At 36.9% G+C, this 18,081-nt stretch overlaps 5 protein-coding genes across 8 annotated transcripts; 2 read left to right on the top strand and 3 right to left on the bottom strand.

The window, feature by feature from the left end:
* Window positions 1–695: 695 nt before the first annotated feature.
* On the bottom strand, window positions 696–2,828 carry LOC145914688 (serine hydrolase BPHL-like). The gene is made up of 7 exons (XM_083002503.1): window positions 2,677–2,828; window positions 2,452–2,558; window positions 2,028–2,194; window positions 1,756–1,909; window positions 1,416–1,576; window positions 1,243–1,349; window positions 696–1,148 (listed from the first exon to the last, which is right to left on the bottom strand). The coding sequence occupies exons 1-7, from the start codon at window positions 2,703–2,705 to the stop codon at window positions 1,046–1,048; spliced, it is 828 nt and encodes a 275-aa protein (XP_082858629.1). The 5' UTR covers window positions 2,706–2,828; the 3' UTR covers window positions 696–1,045.
* An 887-nt stretch (window positions 2,829–3,715) lies between these two features.
* Window positions 3,716–7,058, top strand: LOC145913256 (uncharacterized). 3 transcript variants are annotated; one of them, XM_083000853.1, is made up of 9 exons: window positions 3,716–3,851; window positions 3,913–4,080; window positions 4,306–4,410; window positions 4,584–5,087; window positions 5,205–5,341; window positions 5,399–5,518; window positions 5,582–5,898; window positions 5,957–6,127; window positions 6,190–7,058. In XM_083000853.1, the coding sequence occupies exons 2-9, from the start codon at window positions 3,925–3,927 to the stop codon at window positions 6,426–6,428; spliced, it is 1,749 nt and encodes a 582-aa protein (XP_082856979.1). In that variant the 5' UTR covers window positions 3,716–3,851; window positions 3,913–3,924; the 3' UTR covers window positions 6,429–7,058. The 3 variants fall into 3 exon arrangements, with proteins under 3 accessions (XP_082856979.1, XP_082856978.1, XP_082856977.1); XM_083000852.1 differs by having other exon boundaries at window positions 3,913–4,101; window positions 5,399–5,512; XM_083000851.1 differs by having other exon boundaries at window positions 3,913–4,101.
* LOC145913257 (uncharacterized) lies at window positions 7,051–8,338 on the bottom strand. Its single transcript, XM_083000854.1, has 2 exons — window positions 8,166–8,338; window positions 7,051–8,100 (listed from the first exon to the last, which is right to left on the bottom strand). Exon 2 carries the CDS (start codon window positions 8,025–8,027, stop codon window positions 7,137–7,139), a length of 891 nt encoding a protein of 296 aa, XP_082856980.1. The 5' UTR covers window positions 8,028–8,100; window positions 8,166–8,338; the 3' UTR covers window positions 7,051–7,136.
* Window positions 8,339–9,501: 1,163 nt separating this feature from the next.
* On the bottom strand, window positions 9,502–11,410 carry LOC145913347 (serine hydrolase BPHL-like). Its single transcript, XM_083000968.1, has 6 exons — window positions 11,272–11,410; window positions 10,731–10,897; window positions 10,476–10,629; window positions 10,197–10,357; window positions 9,835–9,941; window positions 9,502–9,626 (listed from the first exon to the last, which is right to left on the bottom strand). The coding sequence occupies exons 1-6, from the start codon at window positions 11,372–11,374 to the stop codon at window positions 9,536–9,538; spliced, it is 783 nt and encodes a 260-aa protein (XP_082857094.1). The 5' UTR covers window positions 11,375–11,410; the 3' UTR covers window positions 9,502–9,535.
* Window positions 11,411–14,137: 2,727 nt separating this feature from the next.
* On the top strand, window positions 14,138–18,054 carry LOC145913240 (uncharacterized). 2 transcript variants are annotated; one of them, XM_083000831.1, is made up of 12 exons: window positions 14,138–14,285; window positions 14,344–14,421; window positions 14,721–14,784; window positions 14,842–14,935; window positions 15,059–15,228; window positions 15,443–15,580; window positions 15,784–15,837; window positions 15,903–15,996; window positions 16,060–16,190; window positions 16,245–16,358; window positions 16,600–16,749; window positions 17,221–18,054. In XM_083000831.1, the coding sequence occupies exons 1-12, from the start codon at window positions 14,203–14,205 to the stop codon at window positions 17,539–17,541; spliced, it is 1,491 nt and encodes a 496-aa protein (XP_082856957.1). In that variant the 5' UTR covers window positions 14,138–14,202; the 3' UTR covers window positions 17,542–18,054. The 2 variants fall into 2 exon arrangements, with proteins under 2 accessions (XP_082856957.1, XP_082856958.1); XM_083000832.1 differs by lacking the exon at window positions 15,784–15,837.
* The last annotated feature ends 27 nt before the right edge of the window (window positions 18,055–18,081 follow it).

Here is an 18,081-nt window from a genome sequence, read left to right as displayed (position 1 = left end):
TGTCATGTAACTGTTTCAGTGTTTCTTTTTACCCGGCACTCCAACACTTGCAGAACGTGCTGCGATGTCAATGAACATAATAATTCACAACACTTATACCATAGCTTATACCAAACAAAACCTCTATATTGTTTGGAAAAATTTACACTTTCATTCACAACGTTTTAGGTGCAGTTTGCGGATGGAAAGGATATTTACAGTGGCCCAGTCCGAACTAATCGATCAAACAATGAACGAATGCCTCAAAAATACTGATGCACTTTCAAATATCAATAATTGCTTGTTAATTGTACTTGGCACTTAATTAAAATACATGTTCATTTTCGTGTAATGTAATGTCTATGTCCAGGCATTTTGTATTTGGTGACCCCGTTTTTGAAATCTCACTACCTACTAATTTCTTTTGATGTAAAAACAGGGTGAATTATGATATCGTTTCGCCAAATTATTTAAACGTATCATCATTATTGCGTCACTAGTTTAATGATGGGTATTTTTCCAATCAATTGTTGATGGTTTTAGGATTTTTTCTGTGGCCATCTGATTCTTTTGTAACAACACGAGCCTCAAACAATCGCTTATTGTGACGTCATTGCAAACTAGCGAGGTTATGAATCTGTAAAATTGAGAACTGGGTGATGACATAAAAATTTGGCAAGTCGACCGAGAAACTGAACCAAATTTAGCATGTAATATTTTATTACAACAATTTTAAAAAACACACAAAAGACATACATCATTATGATGACCTATATGTACATTAGATGGTAGCACAGGAACTTCTTGAGATTTTGAAGAAAGGTTGCATAAAACCAGAAAAGTGGCGAAATATTTATAACCTTGCTGAGGTTGGCGCTTGGCGCAAAAATAATTTGATTAAAAGTATTAAAAAACTTAAAAGCTTTTGGCACATTTAGAATGGGCCCAATATAATACACTTTAACATTTAAAGTCTATGATGAACTTACACTGCACCTATACATACACATATAAAAAAAAAGCCATGCATACTGGAATGGGATCTAGGAATTGACATAGTTTGGAATCACAATTTGGTTGTTGAACTTAAAAACTGTTCAACAAGTGAATTAAATCTGTCAGGAAATTTTAAGTGGATATTGTGTTTTCCATCTTTCCAACACACAAGCCTGTTGATATAAACGATAAATGGGGTTTAATTTTCAACAAAAACTAATTATACCTAATTCTGTTTCAACAGCTACAAGTTTTGTGTTTAATTACCTTGAATTCCTAATATGTTTTTGTAAATACTCTGCATGGTATTTTGGCACCAACTGCTCCTGTATTCCATGTAGAATTAATACTTCAGCCTTAATTTTGGGTAATTCCTGTGCAAAAAAGGTTGTTTATTTGAAGAAATTGAGTGGGTACACATAAGAATCAATACAACCAACTTTTCTGTATAAATCTGTATCTCCATTCTCATCAGGATTTTCTGACATTTTGAGAATAGAATTAAACCATGAGCACAAGATTTTTTTGAAATACAACTCTCCGTATACATTGACCATAGCTTGTGTCTGTTCTGCATTCCAGTTGTCTGGATTCCCAATAACTTTATAAAAAGACCGGTTGCTGTTTTGGCAATAAATTAACAATTACTGTTTTTTGCCTCACATGCGCTCTACGCAAATGAGTGCCACTGAGAATTTATGTTATGCCAGACAGCTACAGAAGATAACAACAACTAACCAACAACATGACAGTTTACAATTCTTGTTACTAACATATTACATTTATAAATCTCAATATCTTCTTTAGTAAAAAATGAATTGGTTCCCCAAACCACAAGTTTTTTAACTCTTTCTGGCCATTTAGCAGCAATTATGCAGGCACAGTTGCCACCGGCGCTCCATCCAACAATAGAAAATATGTCATAACCTAAAACCTGTATAGAAAATATATTCATATCCAATTGAGCAAAAACAATAAAAATCAAATGTTAACAACAATTGACATCACAAATTGTACACAAAATAAAACATTTTGTATTTGCAATTCTTAACCTTCATTAAACCAGCAGCATCATTAGCATCCCGGTATAAAAAATCAAGAGGATAATCTCGATCAGGTGGTCTTGACTTTCCGTAACCTCTTGGATCAAATCCGATTATCGTGAATAAATCTCTGTTGAGTTTCTGCATCTGGGGTTCAAAGTCAGTCTTTGTGCTTCCTGTGTGAGAAGAAAATTAAGTAAAAGCAAATACACTTAAAGCTGGTAAACCTAAGACTGTCTAAATGCAGGAACAAACAGTATATATGCAATTTTAGTGCAGCTTGGAGATAGAATAGCCTTTAATTTGTGGAGCACCATCCATACATGCGATGGAACACTACAGTAAGAATAAAAATTAGGCCAATCAAGAAGATTTTGCTTTGCAGTTAGGAGAAAGATATTTGAAAAACAAAATATAATGAAAAATAATTTACCAAATGTGCCAGGAAATAATAACACAGGGTGATTTCCTTTTCCAACTTTTTCGTAATAAAGATAGACCCCATTGACAAGAGCTTTGTTGCCGCTGGTCATTCTTAACCTTTACAAAAAACTGATAAAGTAAACTTTGCCAGATGATATTACTAAATAATGATGCGTATCATGTTATTACACATGCAAATGTGCCCGTTACAAACAAATTGTTCAACTTGACTCACGCGCTAAGGAGTGATTTTGAAAGGAACATATTCCTTTGCAGCAACCTTGCAAAAAGTAATGCTTTGGTAGCAACTGCGGTGACATGGCAATAGCTGGAAAAATACCTTCACGCAAGAAAAGAGCCACCATCGGTTTATTTTTGGAAACAAAGAAACGAAGTCATTCGCAACACATAGAGGACGCGCATGAACTATGGGGCGCCGTTTTGAAAAAAATTAACTTGCCGCAACATAGCTATTTTTCACAATGGCATCAACGCGCCTTTTTGAAAAATATTAACTTGCTGCAAGATAAAGCTAAGTTGCGGCAAGATAGCTAAGTTGCGGCAACATAGAGCTATCTTGCGGCAAGATAGCTAAGTTGCCGCAACATAGAGCTATCTTGCGGCAAGATAGCTAAGTTGCCGCAACATAGTGCTAAGTTGCGGCAAGATAGCTAAGTTGCGGCAAGATAGCTAAGTTGCGGCAACATAGTGCTAAGTTGCGGCAAGATAGTGCTAAGTTGCGGCAAGATAGCTAAGTTGCGGCAACATAGAGCTAAGTTGCGGCAAGATAGCTAAGTTGCGGCAACATAGTGCTAAGTTGCGGCAAGATAGCTAAGTTGCGGCAACATAGTGCTAAGTTGCGGCAAGATAGTGCTAAGTTGCGGCAAGATAGCTAAGTTGCGGCAACATAGAGCTAAGTTGCGGCAAGATAGTGCTAAGTTGCGGCAAGATAGCTAAGTTGCGGCAACATAGAGCTAAGTTGCGGCAAGATAGTGCTAAGTTGCGGCAAGATAGCTAAGTTGCGGCAACATAGTGCTAAGTTGCGGCAAGATAGCTAAGTTGCGGCAACATAGTGCTAAGTTGCGGCAAGATAGTGCTAAGTTGCGGCAAGATAGCTAAGTTGCGGCAACATAGAGCTAAGTTGCGGCAAGATAGTGCTAAGTTGCGGCAAGATAGCTAAGTTGCGGCAACATAGTGCTAAGTTGCGGCAAGATAGCTAAGTTGTCGCAACATAGATCGAAGTTGCTACAAGATAGATATGTTGCCGCAAGATAGAGCTAAGTTGCTGCAAGATATCTAAGTTGCTGCAAGACAGCCAAGTTCCCCCAACATAGAGTCAATGTGTCGCAACGTAGAGCTAAGTTGCTGCAAGATAACGAAGTTGCGCATTATAAAGCTTTGTTGCCGCAGGTTAGCTAAAAATTTGCCGGCGCTTTTTATCGCGTTATATTTAATATATATTTTTAATAAGGTAACGTAGGTAATGGAAACCAGGAGCGAATATACGGAGTTGGAAGAGGCGGTGCAAAGATTGGCCACAGTTGTTAATACCTTGGCAAGGGACCGAGCCGAACAGGACAATGATTGCAAATCTGCCTCATCTTCTGGATCTGCACTGCCTAAAGGCCAGTTGGAAAAAGTAAAGAAACCCCCCAAAATTGTAAGTACCCCTTAGGGGTCGGGTAAACACATTAGTATTGTTAGTGAGTAACAAATGTTAATTTCATGTTCGAAATGTGTTATTCCCAATAGAGGTAAAACTCACGAAAAAGTTTATATCATGCCAAGTTGTATACCCTGTCACTGGGGACGCAGTTAACTACTGTATTTTTTTCTTTCGAACCACTGTGTGCTTTGTTGACAGAATTCTTCCTTTCAAAATGAAATCAGAGGTAGTGGTGGACGTATCTTTGGGGCTGATAAAACAAGCTATTCCACCTTTGTAGATGATGATGATGACTTTCAACCAGTAAGTAATTTAATTTACTGCTGTAGATTGCATAACATTTAGCTTTGATGCGCCCGTAACATATGGTATATCCAAAAGTAGCATATCCAAAAACATTCCAACTAGTTATAAATAACTTGGCTAGCATTATGCAGTAAATGTAATATTCTTATGCTGTTCTTTAAGTTTTGCAGGAGTGTAAAAGAGTTTTCTGTCCATTAAACTCGACAGGAAAAAGGTGGAAACCAGTTGCAGTTAAAGGTGGTCGAAAACTCAAATACAAAAAAACTGATAGACATCACTTTTGTTCAAGAATTGTTGTATGTATTCCACTTCAAGAATTTTCACAAGGCATACAAAGAATAAAAGGTGATTGGTTTATGACAATACCAAGATGTCAAAAAAAGATGAAGACAATGGGATTACACCATGTTATACAAATTAACAGTGTATGGAATATGACTGAAATGCAAACAGCCATCATCAGCGCTTTTAAAGATTGCTTCATTTCATTTTCCACTTTTCAATACTTGTTGCTCAAACCAGGCTTTAATTTGTTGACGAAGGCAGTATCTGAGGATGGATTTATATGGAATGCAAGAGCTGTGCTTGCACTAAACACAAAAAAAATTTATATCAGTTCAGAAGATGCCCTAGCAATTAAAACTGTGGAAATTGCAGTCAACAATTGTGACATGGTTTGTAAGATAATAACCAACTATTACAAAAATAAATCGATCAAGACTAATTATTGAATATGTCCATGCCATATGTAATATGTTATGTATCACTAAATATCTACTTATGATTGCAAGCAAACACAGGAAGATGCTCTGTTGACTGAAGAAACTAGTAACAGTGTTGAAGTTTCTGAAGAGAAGGAAAATTGCAATCCTTTACCGGATACATCATTGGTTGGTTCCATAACCGCGACAGAATCTTTGATTTATCGGTAACATTAAATAATTCCTATGCCTAAAAAAATCTTCCAATACTAAATGCTTTTTAGTGAGTATGTCAACTTGGTGTCAAGTTGTGATGAACCTCCAAACTATTCCAGTGATGATAGTGATGGTGACCTGCAACAGGCAATTCAGCAGTCATTACTTGGAGAACCCTCTAAGTCTGAGTAACTAACAATATTATTTGGATTCACTTTTGAAAATAATGCATTGTTACAATGGCATTGCAGGAAATTGCATGACACTGCCACCGCAGAACAGTGCCTGGAAACTTTGCAAGAAAACATTGATGAACATGCTGTCAAAAAGTTCAATGTAATTAGGTCCAACATATTAGACGGAGCTGTTCGAACTGTAAAAAGGAAAATGTTTAACCCCATGGCTCGGATTACTGTGGAGTTTAGTGATGAAAATGGTGAATTTGAGGGAGCTGTGGATGCTGGAGGTCCAACCAGAGAGTTTTTATGTTTGGTAATGCATGAAATCATGAATAGCATAATATTTGAAGGAAAAGAAAGCAAAAAGTTTCTTTCTACTAACCCAATAGGTAATCTTAAATTTTCTTTGCAAATAATATGAATAATTAGTTTTGTTTTCTTTTTCAGCAATTGACAAGGATTTATACTACATTTATGGAATTCTTATATCCCTTTCACTATTGCATGGCGGGCCAGCTCCAAAATGTTTTTCAAGGCTTTCTGAGGCTGGAAGTAACAGAAGAAATAAAGAAAATTTGGTGATGACCTGGTGGAAAAGCTTCTTAGATGATGTGGAAGGTGCCAAGTTATTTTTGTTTTAAAAAGTAGCAGTTTGTGAAATATATACTTTCTTTCTTCAGAAAGAGATTCTGAATGTTCACTTCAAGGCATATTAGTGTTTGCAACTGGGGCAGATGAAACACCTCCGTTAGGATTTTTTCCAAAGCCTTCTCTACAGTTTACTGAATCATCCCCTTTTCCCCTAGGAAATACTTGTGCCAATATTATCAGCATTCCCATGGGACATAAGGATTACGACACTTTCAAAAGCAAAATGGAATTTGGCATTTCCAATTCGCCTGGCTTTGGGAAAGTTTAAAGCAATTGAATAATTTTGGTTGGATATGCCCAAAGAACACCAATTGTATATGGGATGCATTACCTCGGCTAGTGTGAATTACCATGTACCAATAAGTATTAAGTACCACAAAGCATTTTCAAACATGACCTGATGTGCATTTGAACTGGTTTTATGTTAGTACACTATAACCTGAGAGCAGTGTTTGTTAAAATGTTGTTTTGTTTATTGCAAACTGTGATTGTAACCAAGCTATTTAATTAAATTTGTGAAAAGTTATACTACTTCCATGTTCTTTATTTCTTTTGACTATGTACACAATTAAATTTCTAGCATATAACAACCCCTTGTGTGCAGCAATTGTTTGTTAAAACTGTTTTAAAGACCAAAACTATAATGTTCTGTAAGATATTGAGTGTCTGTACTGGATATATTTGAATGTTAATGTGGCCTTAACATATTGTGACAAAACCACTGTAAAATATGAGTAACATTGACACTTTCTGATTTGTATTGTTTGCTAGCCTCAATTTGCCACATACCTCAGTACTACATACACTGTCATATCTTACCTGCTACAGAATCGTTTTTAAATAATTTGAATACTGCCGATATTTTCTGTTCATTTTCAAAATAAATCATGAAAACTTGTGATGTATGTATTAAGCAGTATGGTATGCATGTAATGTAAAACTACTAAACAAGTGTCAAAGTAAAAAAACAAAGCATTCACTGTTCAACAAGATAGTTACTAACAAATTCAACAGCACACTTGTATTTGTTCATACTGTTACTTTCTTGACGTACTGCATCATTTAAGTTTTGTAATACACCTTCAGGCAATTGTAACAAATTTGTTTCAACATCAACATTGCTAGTACTTGGGTATATTATGTCACTATTATCAATTTCATCAAATGGGTTTAGCGCCTGAAACTGTAATAGGTGGCGATTCATGTAAAAAAGTTGCAAAGGTGATTGATAATTTTCAGTTGAAAGGACATGGTGGTTTGTTGCAGTTACAAACTCCGCCAACATTTTGTTCATGATATCTTCGTACACAAAATGGAGACAGTAAAGATGTACAGAGTTCATAATATCCAATATGTGACACTCCTCAAGGTATGAGAATTCATTATGAAACCTATTCACAACTTCAGAATTAATATCTCTGTTGAGTCGCTCAATTCGTTGGTTGTGCACTGAACTTCCAGTAACCACAGATTTGCTGTTAAGCCTTCTTTCATACATATACCTCCACACATGAACATTTTCTCCACCAAAATCACTTCGAATTTTTAGTGGCAAACCAAATTTATCCACAGCTTCTTCAAACAAGTTTAAAACAGTCACTGACTTATTGTTATCTGAGCAGTGGCAGTAGGTATTTAACCTACTGTATCCATCTATTCCAGCGTGAATGACAAACTTCCATCTAATTAACTTGTGAGTGCCATCTATATGCCAAATGTAGTTAGGACATGGAACTGTATATTTTCTTCTGGCAATGGTTGTAAGTTGTCGTGCTTTTATTCCCTCTTCATCAACTCTATGCAAACTAGATCGAAGCCTTTTCCTTTGTACAAATATACCCTGTGCTTTAAGGTGCCCATTTACCATAACTTCCCCAGATGCAGGATGGTTTCCTTTTACATTTCGTAATGTGGTGTCAAGATCCTGATCTGATATTGAACTGCACGAGGATAGATATACACCAGTTAAATAAAGCTTTAACTAAGTTATTTCCACCTGCCATACCTGTAAGTTGGTTTTTCCAAATTACATTCACATAAAACTCGTTTCAATGTGGGTCTGGCTATTTCAAGCAATCAGCATATATCACTAAATTTTATTCTTAGAACCAAAAGTTGCTTGAGATGTTCCACATCAACTTGCTTCCGATGTCGCCCCTAGAATATGCACAGATAACAGTTTACGTTTATCATTTCTATAGCTAAGTTGCGGCAACATAGCGCTAAGTTGCGGCAAGATAGCTCTATGTTGCGGCAACTTAGCTATCTTGCCGCAACTTAGCACTATGTTGCCGCAACTTAGCACTATGTTGCCGCAACTTAGCACTATGTTGCCGCAACTTAGCTATCTTGCCGCAACTTAGCGCTATGTTGCGGCAAGATAGCTCTATGTTGCGGCAACTTAGCTATCTTACCGCAACTTAGCACTAGGTTGCCGCAACTTAGCTATCTTGCCGCAACTTAGCTCTATGTTGCGGCAACTTAGCTATCTTGCAGCAACTTAGCACTATGTTGCCGCAACTTAGCTATCTTGCCGCAACTTAGCACTATGTTGCCGCAACTTAGCTATCTTGCCGCAACTTAGCACTATGTTGCCGCAACTTAGCTATCTTGCCGCAACTTAGCACTATGTTGCCGCAACTTAGCTATCTTGCCGCAACTTAGCACTATGTTGCCGCAACTTAGCTATCTTGCCGCAACTTAGCTCTATGTTGCGGCAAGATAATTTTTTTCAAAACGGCGCCCCATAATGAACAACTCAAGTTCATGCAGGACCACCCAGGCGTGACAACATGTATTTATCATTCAACCGTAACATATTTCGTCGGATTTTTTTTCTTTAAGCTTGTAGCGAACATGCCAAAATTTCCTTCATAAAATCTATTATTGTGACTTGGGTTCTAAACAAAAGTAACTCGAATTACCTGAAGCATGTTTTCAACGTTTTACTGACACGTAAGGACATTGTTATGGTTTTAGCACGTGCCTTGCTACGTTTAGCCTGGCTTCAGGGCCAGGTATATTATGATATGTAAAGTGACTTTTCGTTCTTTTATAATGTACCTGCGGCCTGTTGTGATGACGTAATAAAACTTCGCTGAAGACAGCACAGTTACTGTGATCAGCCTTTAGGTTTTTAAAAACCTTCTGGTATGGAGCAGGTAAAAACATGTTTATCCCAAAATATGGCGCATTGACATTACCAATTTATCTTGCAATGGCCCTTATTTTTATTGGAGTAAAAACGCAGTAAGAGCTGAAATTATATTTGACAAGTAGCCAACAATTGCATTTTACTATTTGTCATTTATTTTGCCACACAAGTTTTTTAAGTGTAATCGAAGGTACATTTAATGGTTATACGAGATGAACTTTTCAAGTGCACACAAATTCTTCAACCATTGCATTGAACTTTGCAGGATCCTTAAGATGAAGGTCGTGATTTCCATTTTCCCAAGCTTTGAGTCTGTGAAGCATATTAAAGGTAACTGCGATAAATAAAATATTAAAGGTAACTGCGATAAATGTAAAAGTCAAAACCTACAAAATCTTACAATTAACCAAAAGATCTTTAGAAAAATTTGACAATAGTTTCTATAAATCGGGCAATAAATTTACTTAGGTCACACATAGTTGTTGTGTGCGTGCAGTACATTTGTAAGCCTTATGACCACCTGGCATTTTTTATATGTTTGCGAAGATATTCAGCATGGAAAAATGGAACATATTCATCAGCTGTTCCGTGAGCAACCAGAGTTTCCGCCTTAATCTTCGGCAACTCCTGTCCGGCATAGAAACAAAATTTTCACATTAAACAATTATTATTTTGATGTTCGCATAATGGAACACGTTGTTGTCGTTTTTTAACTTTGACAATAACAGTCAATGTCTGCTTGATAAAATTTTTATTTTGCCTAAAACGTGGGTATATAAGATAAATTATTTGATTTCATATCTTGTGTGGATAATAGTCTGCAACACTATGTTAACCATACAGCTAGTAGTGCGTAATTTAATTAAAAAACAACAGGCGTACGTTTCTGAAGAGATCTGCCTCGCCATTTTCATCTTTGTTTTCTGCCAGTTTAAGCATACACGTTGACCACTCTTTTGTTACCGCCACCGTGTACTCTGACCCTTCTAGCTCGCTGAGGGGTTTACCCGAGAGGGGAATTCCTGAAACTTGATCCAGAACTCCTAAAAACATACATATCCAGAATATCCTGATGTGCTGTTATTCTAACGAGCACGTGGCAACAGGGTTTTAGAGTAACCATTGCTTATACTTTGTGCTCTACAGATTAGACCATTTTACCTTTTATAACTGCACTGTCTTCATCTGTCATATACGAGTTTGCGCCCCAGATGAATATTTTTTTAACCCGGTCGGGATATTTCGCAGCCAAGATGGCAGCCGAGTTACCCCCATCACTCCAACCAACCAATGAATAATTTTCGAATCCTAAAGCCTTCGGATGAAAAGTGCAATGTCGCAAAATTTACTTTTACTTCATACAAAAAAAATATATTTTTATGATAGTTTATTGCCACAACGAAGTTTTTCAAACACCTGCATTAACCCAGCTGCGTCATGTGCATCGCGGTAAAGAAAATCTGGTGGCGTGTCTCTATCAGGAGGCCTCGACTTGCCTAAACCTCGTGGGTCTATTGCAATGATTGTGAGTTTGTCCCGGTTCAAATTCTCGAGTTGTGGGCCAAAGTGCTCTCTTGTGGTGCCTTGAAAATATATGCTTGTTTTACTTTTATCATTGTAAGAAAATTAAAAAAGGAAAGCAATGGAGCCAATAACGTAGCTGCAGACAAAGCCATTGCTACAATCTAATCTACTAGGCCGAAACAGTGGCCCTGTATGCAGTTAACTATTGGAAAAAGCAGTGTATTGCGGATGGACTATGGTGGGATGGGTGGTGGTACCCACTCTTAGGTGGTTTTGGTAAGTTATTGACATTTCATATTTTTCGTTTTTTTTGCAACGAAGTGGCCAATATCACGAAACTCTGAATTATCATAAATACCACACGTAACACTTGCATATTTGGGTGAAAAATACCGGAGTAACGTTAAAATTATATACATCCATATGGACTTGCCCATTGCCCCTGGCATAAGCAGCACAACGTGGTCTCCATGTCCAACTTTTTCGTAATGAATTTCAACCCCATTCACCGGCACCTTTCCTTCAGTTGCTGACATTTCAAGACAATTTTCCTCTTTTTATTAACTATCCTTGAAAAAGAGGCACAAGTTATTTTGATAAACGCCTCTCCATTTACTATTAAATACTCATAAGCTGGGCTGTTCCTGAATGTACTACTGCTGTCTGATTAGGCACAAAGCACTTCTGCATGTAAGCTGACAAGTTTATGTCTAAACACCATTGTATAAACTTTTCGAAAAGCCTCATCCCGTAACATCTGGCTAACTAAGACTGCAATTTCATGCTGTTTTATTTATGTATTCCAAACAATTTACCTCTACAACCAATTCACAAGACATGGTAAGGTATTCTGTCCGCGTGTTGCAATGCTATACACCTCAGGCATTTCAGATGCGGTTTTTAAAGCGCTATGTTTAAGAGCAAAATGACCACATATGCCAGTTTTAACATGGTACGAATGCCTGCAATATTGTTGCACGCTGACAAGTGTCGAACACTTTCCAGGAAGTGTTCATCAGTTAAGTTATTAAGTTAAAGCGCACGACCATCCTGCCTGCCTAACCGCGGCAAATTTTTTTTTTTTCAACGAAATATATTTCACGCATGACTGAACACAACTTTAACAGAATTAAGATAAACAAAACACAAGTACATGCACAAATTAGAACATAATGACCATTCAAAAACATCAATGTCACTTTGGCACCCCTCCGTGATCAATTCTTACTATTTTTTTTCACAAAATATATATACTGAGGCAGCAATACGAATTTGGATGCGAACTTTTGCACAAAGCAACACGAATTTGGATGCGAACTTTGCACAAAGCATAAGATGAAGAAGTCACTTGATATAGGCGAACATTTGAAACCTTTCCGGGACGTGAGATTTTTTCAAATTTTGCACAGAGCTTGCCTGGAGCATGCAGATGAACGCGGTATAAGTTAAAATCCCAACAGTTTTCAAGTTTCCCAACGAAATGAACTTAACTGCAGGTCACCGGCTATGACGGCATAGAGCCCTTTACGCGCGTATAGGCTGGCCACAAAGCCTCTCGTACAGGCGAACATTTGAAACCTTTCCGGGCCGTAGGATTTTTTTTAATTTTGCACAGAGCTTGTCTGGAGCATGCAGATGAACGCGGTATAAGTTAAAATCCCAACAGTTTTCAAGTTTCCCAACGAAATGAACTTAACTGCAGGTCACCGGCTATGACGGCATAGAGCCCTTTACGCGTATAGGCTGGCCACAAGGCCCTTGCACAGGCAAACATTTGAAACCTTTACGGGCCCGTAGGAGAAGATTGACTGACGATAAATTGGTTAAGACGGCAGTTTATCACTTAATTGCATTTGAGGTGGGCGAATGGTACCATCAGCCAAGGTGTCCTAAGTGCATGACAAGCTAAAAACCTGATCAAAATTCTTGGCAGTGAAGCGTTAAGAAAATAGTTACAATTCAGTAATCTGTCAGAAAATACAAAATAAGAAGCCGTCAGGTTTGGTTTGTACTGTTAATAAAAAAAAAGTATGGTTCAGCAACCAATTAAGATCCGTCGCATTTCACATAAACCTATCATTTTTATTCACAGAAAACTGCTGTTTATCAACTGGCTACGTGTGAATAACTACGAAAGATCGAAGCCGCAACCGTGTGAAACCATTCGTACCCGAAGAGCTCATTACGTAAATTTCTCAACCACCAACGACACTGCTGTGTGTAACGACGAAAAACCGAAGACGCAATCGACGATGGGAAGAAGAACGCCGCCCAAGAAATATAAAGTTGGAGTTTCCGGAAAGCAGACATGTTACCTCCGTGCTGAGGGGTCACCACTTCCTTCCGTGTTGTTGGTGACCGACAGCAACGGGAGGAACATTGTCTGCCCCCAGGTGGTATCGTCGAATAGTGAACTTTTTACGTTAAGTGCTATTTCTATTCCAGGGGGAACACTGCACCATGGAGCGGAGGAACTCATGTACGGGAAAAGGTTCGGGTCAGTTGATTTTATCATTCTGGCTCTTGGTACGAACGACTTGGTCTCTCGGCATGCGGATCACCACCATAGCAGTATCGGGACCGATTTTCAACATCTGATCGAGGTGTGCCAACAAACGTACCCGCAGTCTCAGGTTGGTTGCATGTATTATACAAAAGTGCTGTTTGTTCCTGTTACTGCCAGGAGTTAAACTACATTTTTTCCCTGCGACTGTAACGTTAAAATTAACTTCATTTATAACACATATACATTTATTTTAGTATAATTTGTATGCAGATTGTGATGGCTGGGATCTTGCAACAGTCTGGTTTTCATGAACACTGCGTGTAAGTTCGCATTGAAATTAACAAGTATTGCTGCCTCAGTATATACATTTTGTGAAAACAAAATAGTCTGAATTGATCATGGAGGTGTGCCAAAGTTACATTGATGTTTTTGAATGGTCATTATGTTCTAATTTGTGCATATAATTGTGTTTTGTTTTTGGTAAATCCGTTGAAGTTGTGTTCAGTCATGCGTGAAATATATTTCGTTGATATAAAAAAAAATTTCGCCGAAATGACAGAAGGAAACTTTTTTCGGTAAAAGTTTTTTTTATTATTGTTGTCTGTGTTTTTAAGCAATCTTAAATACATTTTCTGTAAGAGTAGCTATATAAAGTTGGTCTATTTTGCACAAAAGCACACAACAATTTTGCGGCCTATGCTTTTTGTTGGTAACTAACGAAAACAAGCTTAATGACTTTGCTTGCGTTTTACCGATCTCACTAAAACTAATCATATCTTGTACAAACAGCAACTTTTGCTTCAATTATAGCCTGAAATTGACTTCTGTGTTAATGTTTTTCGCTGGCTTTCCAGTAAAATGGACAATTTGCTAAGAAATGAGGGACAATGTCTGATTTGTGTGGCAGCACCCAACCAAAAGAACAAACAAGTGGCGGCAAAGTAAATTTAAATATGATTAGTTCAAGGTTTTTTTGCAGTAACTTCTTTAATATTCCAGGTGTTGCTACAAAAAGAATGAAGGGATTGTCAATGGATCAGTTTTGCAGACACAACATGCGCTGTTGAATGATGAAAAGTAAGTAAATTGGCGATCCAATTACTGGAACAAAAACAAGAATTTATGGACTTGCGGGCTCCAAAGACTCTGGCAGTATAACAAGGGATCCAGTTATGATTGCACTGTAACCATAATGACCTTAGAAACACACTCTAGCATATATTTTAACACTGGTATAACTGTTTTCTTGTTTATAATAATTAAACTTCACTCTTGATAAATTGGTGTCACTGGTATTATGACAATGTCAAGCTGGAGGCTACATTCTGCCACAATTATGGAACTGGTCTGGTTTAACTGCTGTTTATTATTTTCAGTAAAATTCAAGTAGAAATATCGGCTGATCATTTTCCAACCAAGGATTGTGCGCAATCTGAAAAGGTAAAAGGGAATAGATTTTTAAAAAAATGGTTTCAATAGAATTCATTATCCCTGCAGTGGATTTCTTCAATGGAAGAGGCAGTATTGAGCTTGGAGGAAATTGCAGAATCACTTAACACACAACTTGTTAAGATTTACACTTTTACATATGGTAAGTGCAATTAACACTGGGATAGGTTTTTGCAAACACAAAATTCATAATTTATTTTTTCACTTCACCCTAAAAAATACATGTTTTCATAAATGTGGTAACATACATGTAATTATTTTGTAGAGGCCAATAACAAAAAGATATACTGGGACAACACAAGCACACCGTATGTTATCCTTGCAAGGGAAACCTACATTCCAGGGTTTCAAAGACAATCATTTAGGAAGCAAAACTCTATAAAAGGTGCTCATTCATTGTCTCTATTAAAAGTGGAACGATATCCACAATATCAGGTAGAAACCCTTGATTCTGTTACTGTTATGTACAGCTATTTTAAACAAATTTTGTGTGAAATATCAAAAAAATCCTTGTGTACCTCTGTGCCCTGAACTAATGCTATGTTTACTTGTATGAGCAAGTTAGACACCAATACTAGGCAAGTAGAAACAGCAAAATAGAACAGTTTTGATCCATATTGTAAATGTAGATGGTTTTATATTTTTGTAGCTTAAAGTGGACACCCTATACTACCGAACACATGCAAGCAAAGATATTAAAAAAGCGTTGTTTACTAAAGCAGAAATTGTCGCAGAACTTATGTATTGTGTTAGGTTTCCAAAATCTCTGAATCATCTAAATGAACAGGTAGGTAAAAAATCTTTAAAATTTTTTTAAAAGAATCTTTAAAACCACTTGTGCGATTTTGGTTGAATTAAGTTCTAGTCTGTGTGTTTTGCCGCTGTCTACATAAAATCAATTAAATGAGTAATTTGAAAACCATGGGTCACACAGTGTTCTGTATTGTAATACAATGGTGCTTAAATAAATGCAGCAAGAAATCCTTTTAGGACGAAAGCAACTTTGAAAGAAATGAATCTTTTTTATCCCCATTAATTGTGAAGGTATAAAGTGATTCTATGGTTTTTAGTGGCCATGTCTACAACTTTGCCAAATTATTTCTTCTTAGAATGTAAAATCATTTGAAGAAGCAGAAAAAGTAATTGAAGAATTTCAATCTTCAACAAAATCGAGATTCATCTACTATAGCAATGAAAAGTTTGGTGGGAAAGATTGGATAACACTCTAACAACATACATTACACCCAATTTTAAAACTATTTTTAGATGTTTCAAAATGCAAAGTCCGATGGGATAATATGTTAATGCCATTTATCATAATTCAACACAAACAACTTCTTTGTCAACATGGAAAAGACTACAACAGGGTTAAAAATGAGTCAAGAAAGTTAAAACCGGTATTTGGACGTAGTTTATTTTCATTGCCTTTTTTATTTTTGAGTTAATTTTAGAATGAAAATCCCTTGAGTCCTTCAGCGAGGAAAAGGAGACAAAGAGGTTCCAAAAAAGTTGGGTGCAAAGCGAAAATCAGGGTAATGCACAGAATCGAGTTTCCACAGTTTGAGGTAAATGATTTTGCTCAAAAATATTCAAAACTATAATTATCAATTCTTGCAATGACACATTGTATTTTTTTGCACATAAAATGTTAAACTGGGAAAATTTGTTAAAATAGTATGTTGTTACCAGGCCTAGGGATATTGTATTTTGATTGATCTGTACTAGTAAACATTTTATTCACCCACGTTTCGTCTGCTATTCAACTAGCCTTTGAATAAAATTTGCTAAAATAATTTGGATTCACAGATTTCTGCAAAGGACTCCTTTGAACAAACACAGAGAGGAAAGCTTATCCGACAAGCTCTAACAGATTGTGATCCAACTTTATTGAAACAAACAACTTTTAATGTTTTTCTGCCTCCAAATGATCACCACACTGGGCATGATTTAACGGAGGTACGATCACATGTTATTTCTGGATGCGACAAAATATTTTGTAACAATCAAAACGTTTAAGCTTGCGTTTAAAGTGATCGAGTTATAAATTTCGCACAGTAGAACCATGTGAATAATACTTGTGATCCGTAACGGCGATATTTGCTTGAAGTAAAACGGTGATGTGTGTCATATTTGTTGTGCGCTATCTGTCACGTGGCAAACGTATGTGTTACCGAATTTAAGGTTGATTTTTGGCACGCCCTGTGCTTGTTATACCCACCTCTGTCGCTGACACGTTTTATGTAATAATAGATAAAGCCTTCTACATATTCCCCAGAGGAACATACTATGTGCATAATAAAAGTAACTGATTTGTTATTTGCTTTCCATAAAAAAACTTCTGCGTTTTGACCATGTAGGATATATGCTTGGATTAGGTGTGATTCACACCGTGTGAGATACCTCGTTAAATCGTCTTTTTCTTATCAGGAAGCCACGAAAATCCCAACTGAATTTGAAGATCTGACGACAGCGGAAGGAAAATTACAAGAGAATGTTTATATTCAAGTTATTGCAAACAAACTCGACGAAATAAGAGATTTAACAGCGGGAATGGACAACGAAAAAAAACTTTCTGAAGTTTTGAGTGGACTTGAAGCGGTCGCTTCTGTGGCCTCAAACTCACAAAAAGAGGGCATGGCGTCGACGGATCTCAAGCGGAAACTACAAACTTCCGAAAATAATCTTGGAAAAAAATTGTTAATATCCCAAGACTCGCTTGTGTGCGCTTTGAACATCGAAATACCGTGACGTCATGTGTTGTGATTTTTTTTCTCCTTCGTTATTCTTTTATCGCAAGTAAAAATATATTTGAAAAACAACGGATAGATCAGTTATATTCGAAGGAGCCCACAGTTCTTCCTGGGCAATATCTACATTTGGACCGAACGGCCACAACTTGAAGGCAATAGGTGACAACAAACATTTAAACACACATTGACGTGCATATAACAACCCAAACATCAGCGTGTGGTCGGTCTAAGGCAGGATAGAAAATATCTTTGCACGAAGTCCAACGTACAGCAATTAAATATACGAGTAAAAGACCTTTAAACATACCTACATTTCATTTTGTTATAGTTATGTATAAAAATACGCAAACGTTTCGAAAAAAGTTACTCTTTGAGGGTAAAGTTTACAACCAAGAAAACGTAAATAACCCTATGACGGCATATTAAAAAATATATTTCCCAACCCCTGACACAGTAAAATTTTTATTGCGTAAACTAATTTCTCCTATATATAAAAAATGCAGTAAAATGTTTGACATTTTGCACCTTTCATTCAATC

Source organism: Ascidia mentula, chromosome 9 (assembly GCF_947561715.1).
Source record: "Ascidia mentula chromosome 9, kaAscMent1.1, whole genome shotgun sequence".
NCBI lineage: Eukaryota > Metazoa > Chordata > Ascidiacea > Phlebobranchia > Ascidiidae > Ascidia > Ascidia mentula.
Note: the sequence above shows the minus strand (reverse complement) of the source record. Positions and strands in the feature narration are given on the sequence as shown.

Bases quoted from the DNA above. Each gene is read 5' to 3' on its own strand.
- LOC145913257 (XM_083000854.1), bottom strand. From the start codon at position 8,027: ATGGTAAATGGGCACCTTAAAGCACAGGGTATATTTGTACAAAGGAAA.
- LOC145913256 (XM_083000851.1), top strand. From the start codon at position 3,925: ATGGAAACCAGGAGCGAATATACGGAGTTGGAAGAGGCGGTGCAAAGA. The intron at 4,411-4,583 runs GTAAGTAATTTA...TAAGTTTTGCAG, and splicing joins ATGATGATGACTTTCAACCA to GAGTGTAAAAGAGTTTTCTG. The intron at 5,342-5,398 runs GTAACATTAAAT...AATGCTTTTTAG, and splicing joins ACAGAATCTTTGATTTATCG to TGAGTATGTCAACTTGGTGT.
- LOC145913240 (XM_083000831.1), top strand. From the start codon at position 14,203: ATGGACAATTTGCTAAGAAATGAGGGACAATGTCTGATTTGTGTGGCA. The intron at 14,785-14,841 runs GTAAAAGGGAAT...TTATCCCTGCAG, and splicing joins ATTGTGCGCAATCTGAAAAG to TGGATTTCTTCAATGGAAGA. The intron at 14,936-15,058 runs GTAAGTGCAATT...ATTATTTTGTAG, and splicing joins GATTTACACTTTTACATATG to AGGCCAATAACAAAAAGATA.
- LOC145913347 (XM_083000968.1), bottom strand. From the start codon at position 11,374: ATGTCAGCAACTGAAGGAAAGGTGCCGGTGAATGGGGTTGAAATTCAT. The intron at 10,898-11,271 runs GCAAGTCCATAT...TATATTTTCAAG, and splicing joins GCTTATGCCAGGGGCAATGG to GCACCACAAGAGAGCACTTT. The intron at 10,630-10,730 runs GTGTTTGAAAAA...TTTCATCCGAAG, and splicing joins ACGCAGCTGGGTTAATGCAG to GCTTTAGGATTCGAAAATTA.
- LOC145914688 (XM_083002503.1), bottom strand. From the start codon at position 2,705: ATGTTCCTTTCAAAATCACTCCTTAGCGC. The intron at 2,195-2,451 runs GTAAATTATTTT...CTTCTCACACAG, and splicing joins ATTATTTCCTGGCACATTTG to GAAGCACAAAGACTGACTTT. The intron at 1,350-1,415 runs GTTGGTTGTATT...TTTTTTGCACAG, and splicing joins ATACAGATTTATACAGAAAA to GAATTACCCAAAATTAAGGC.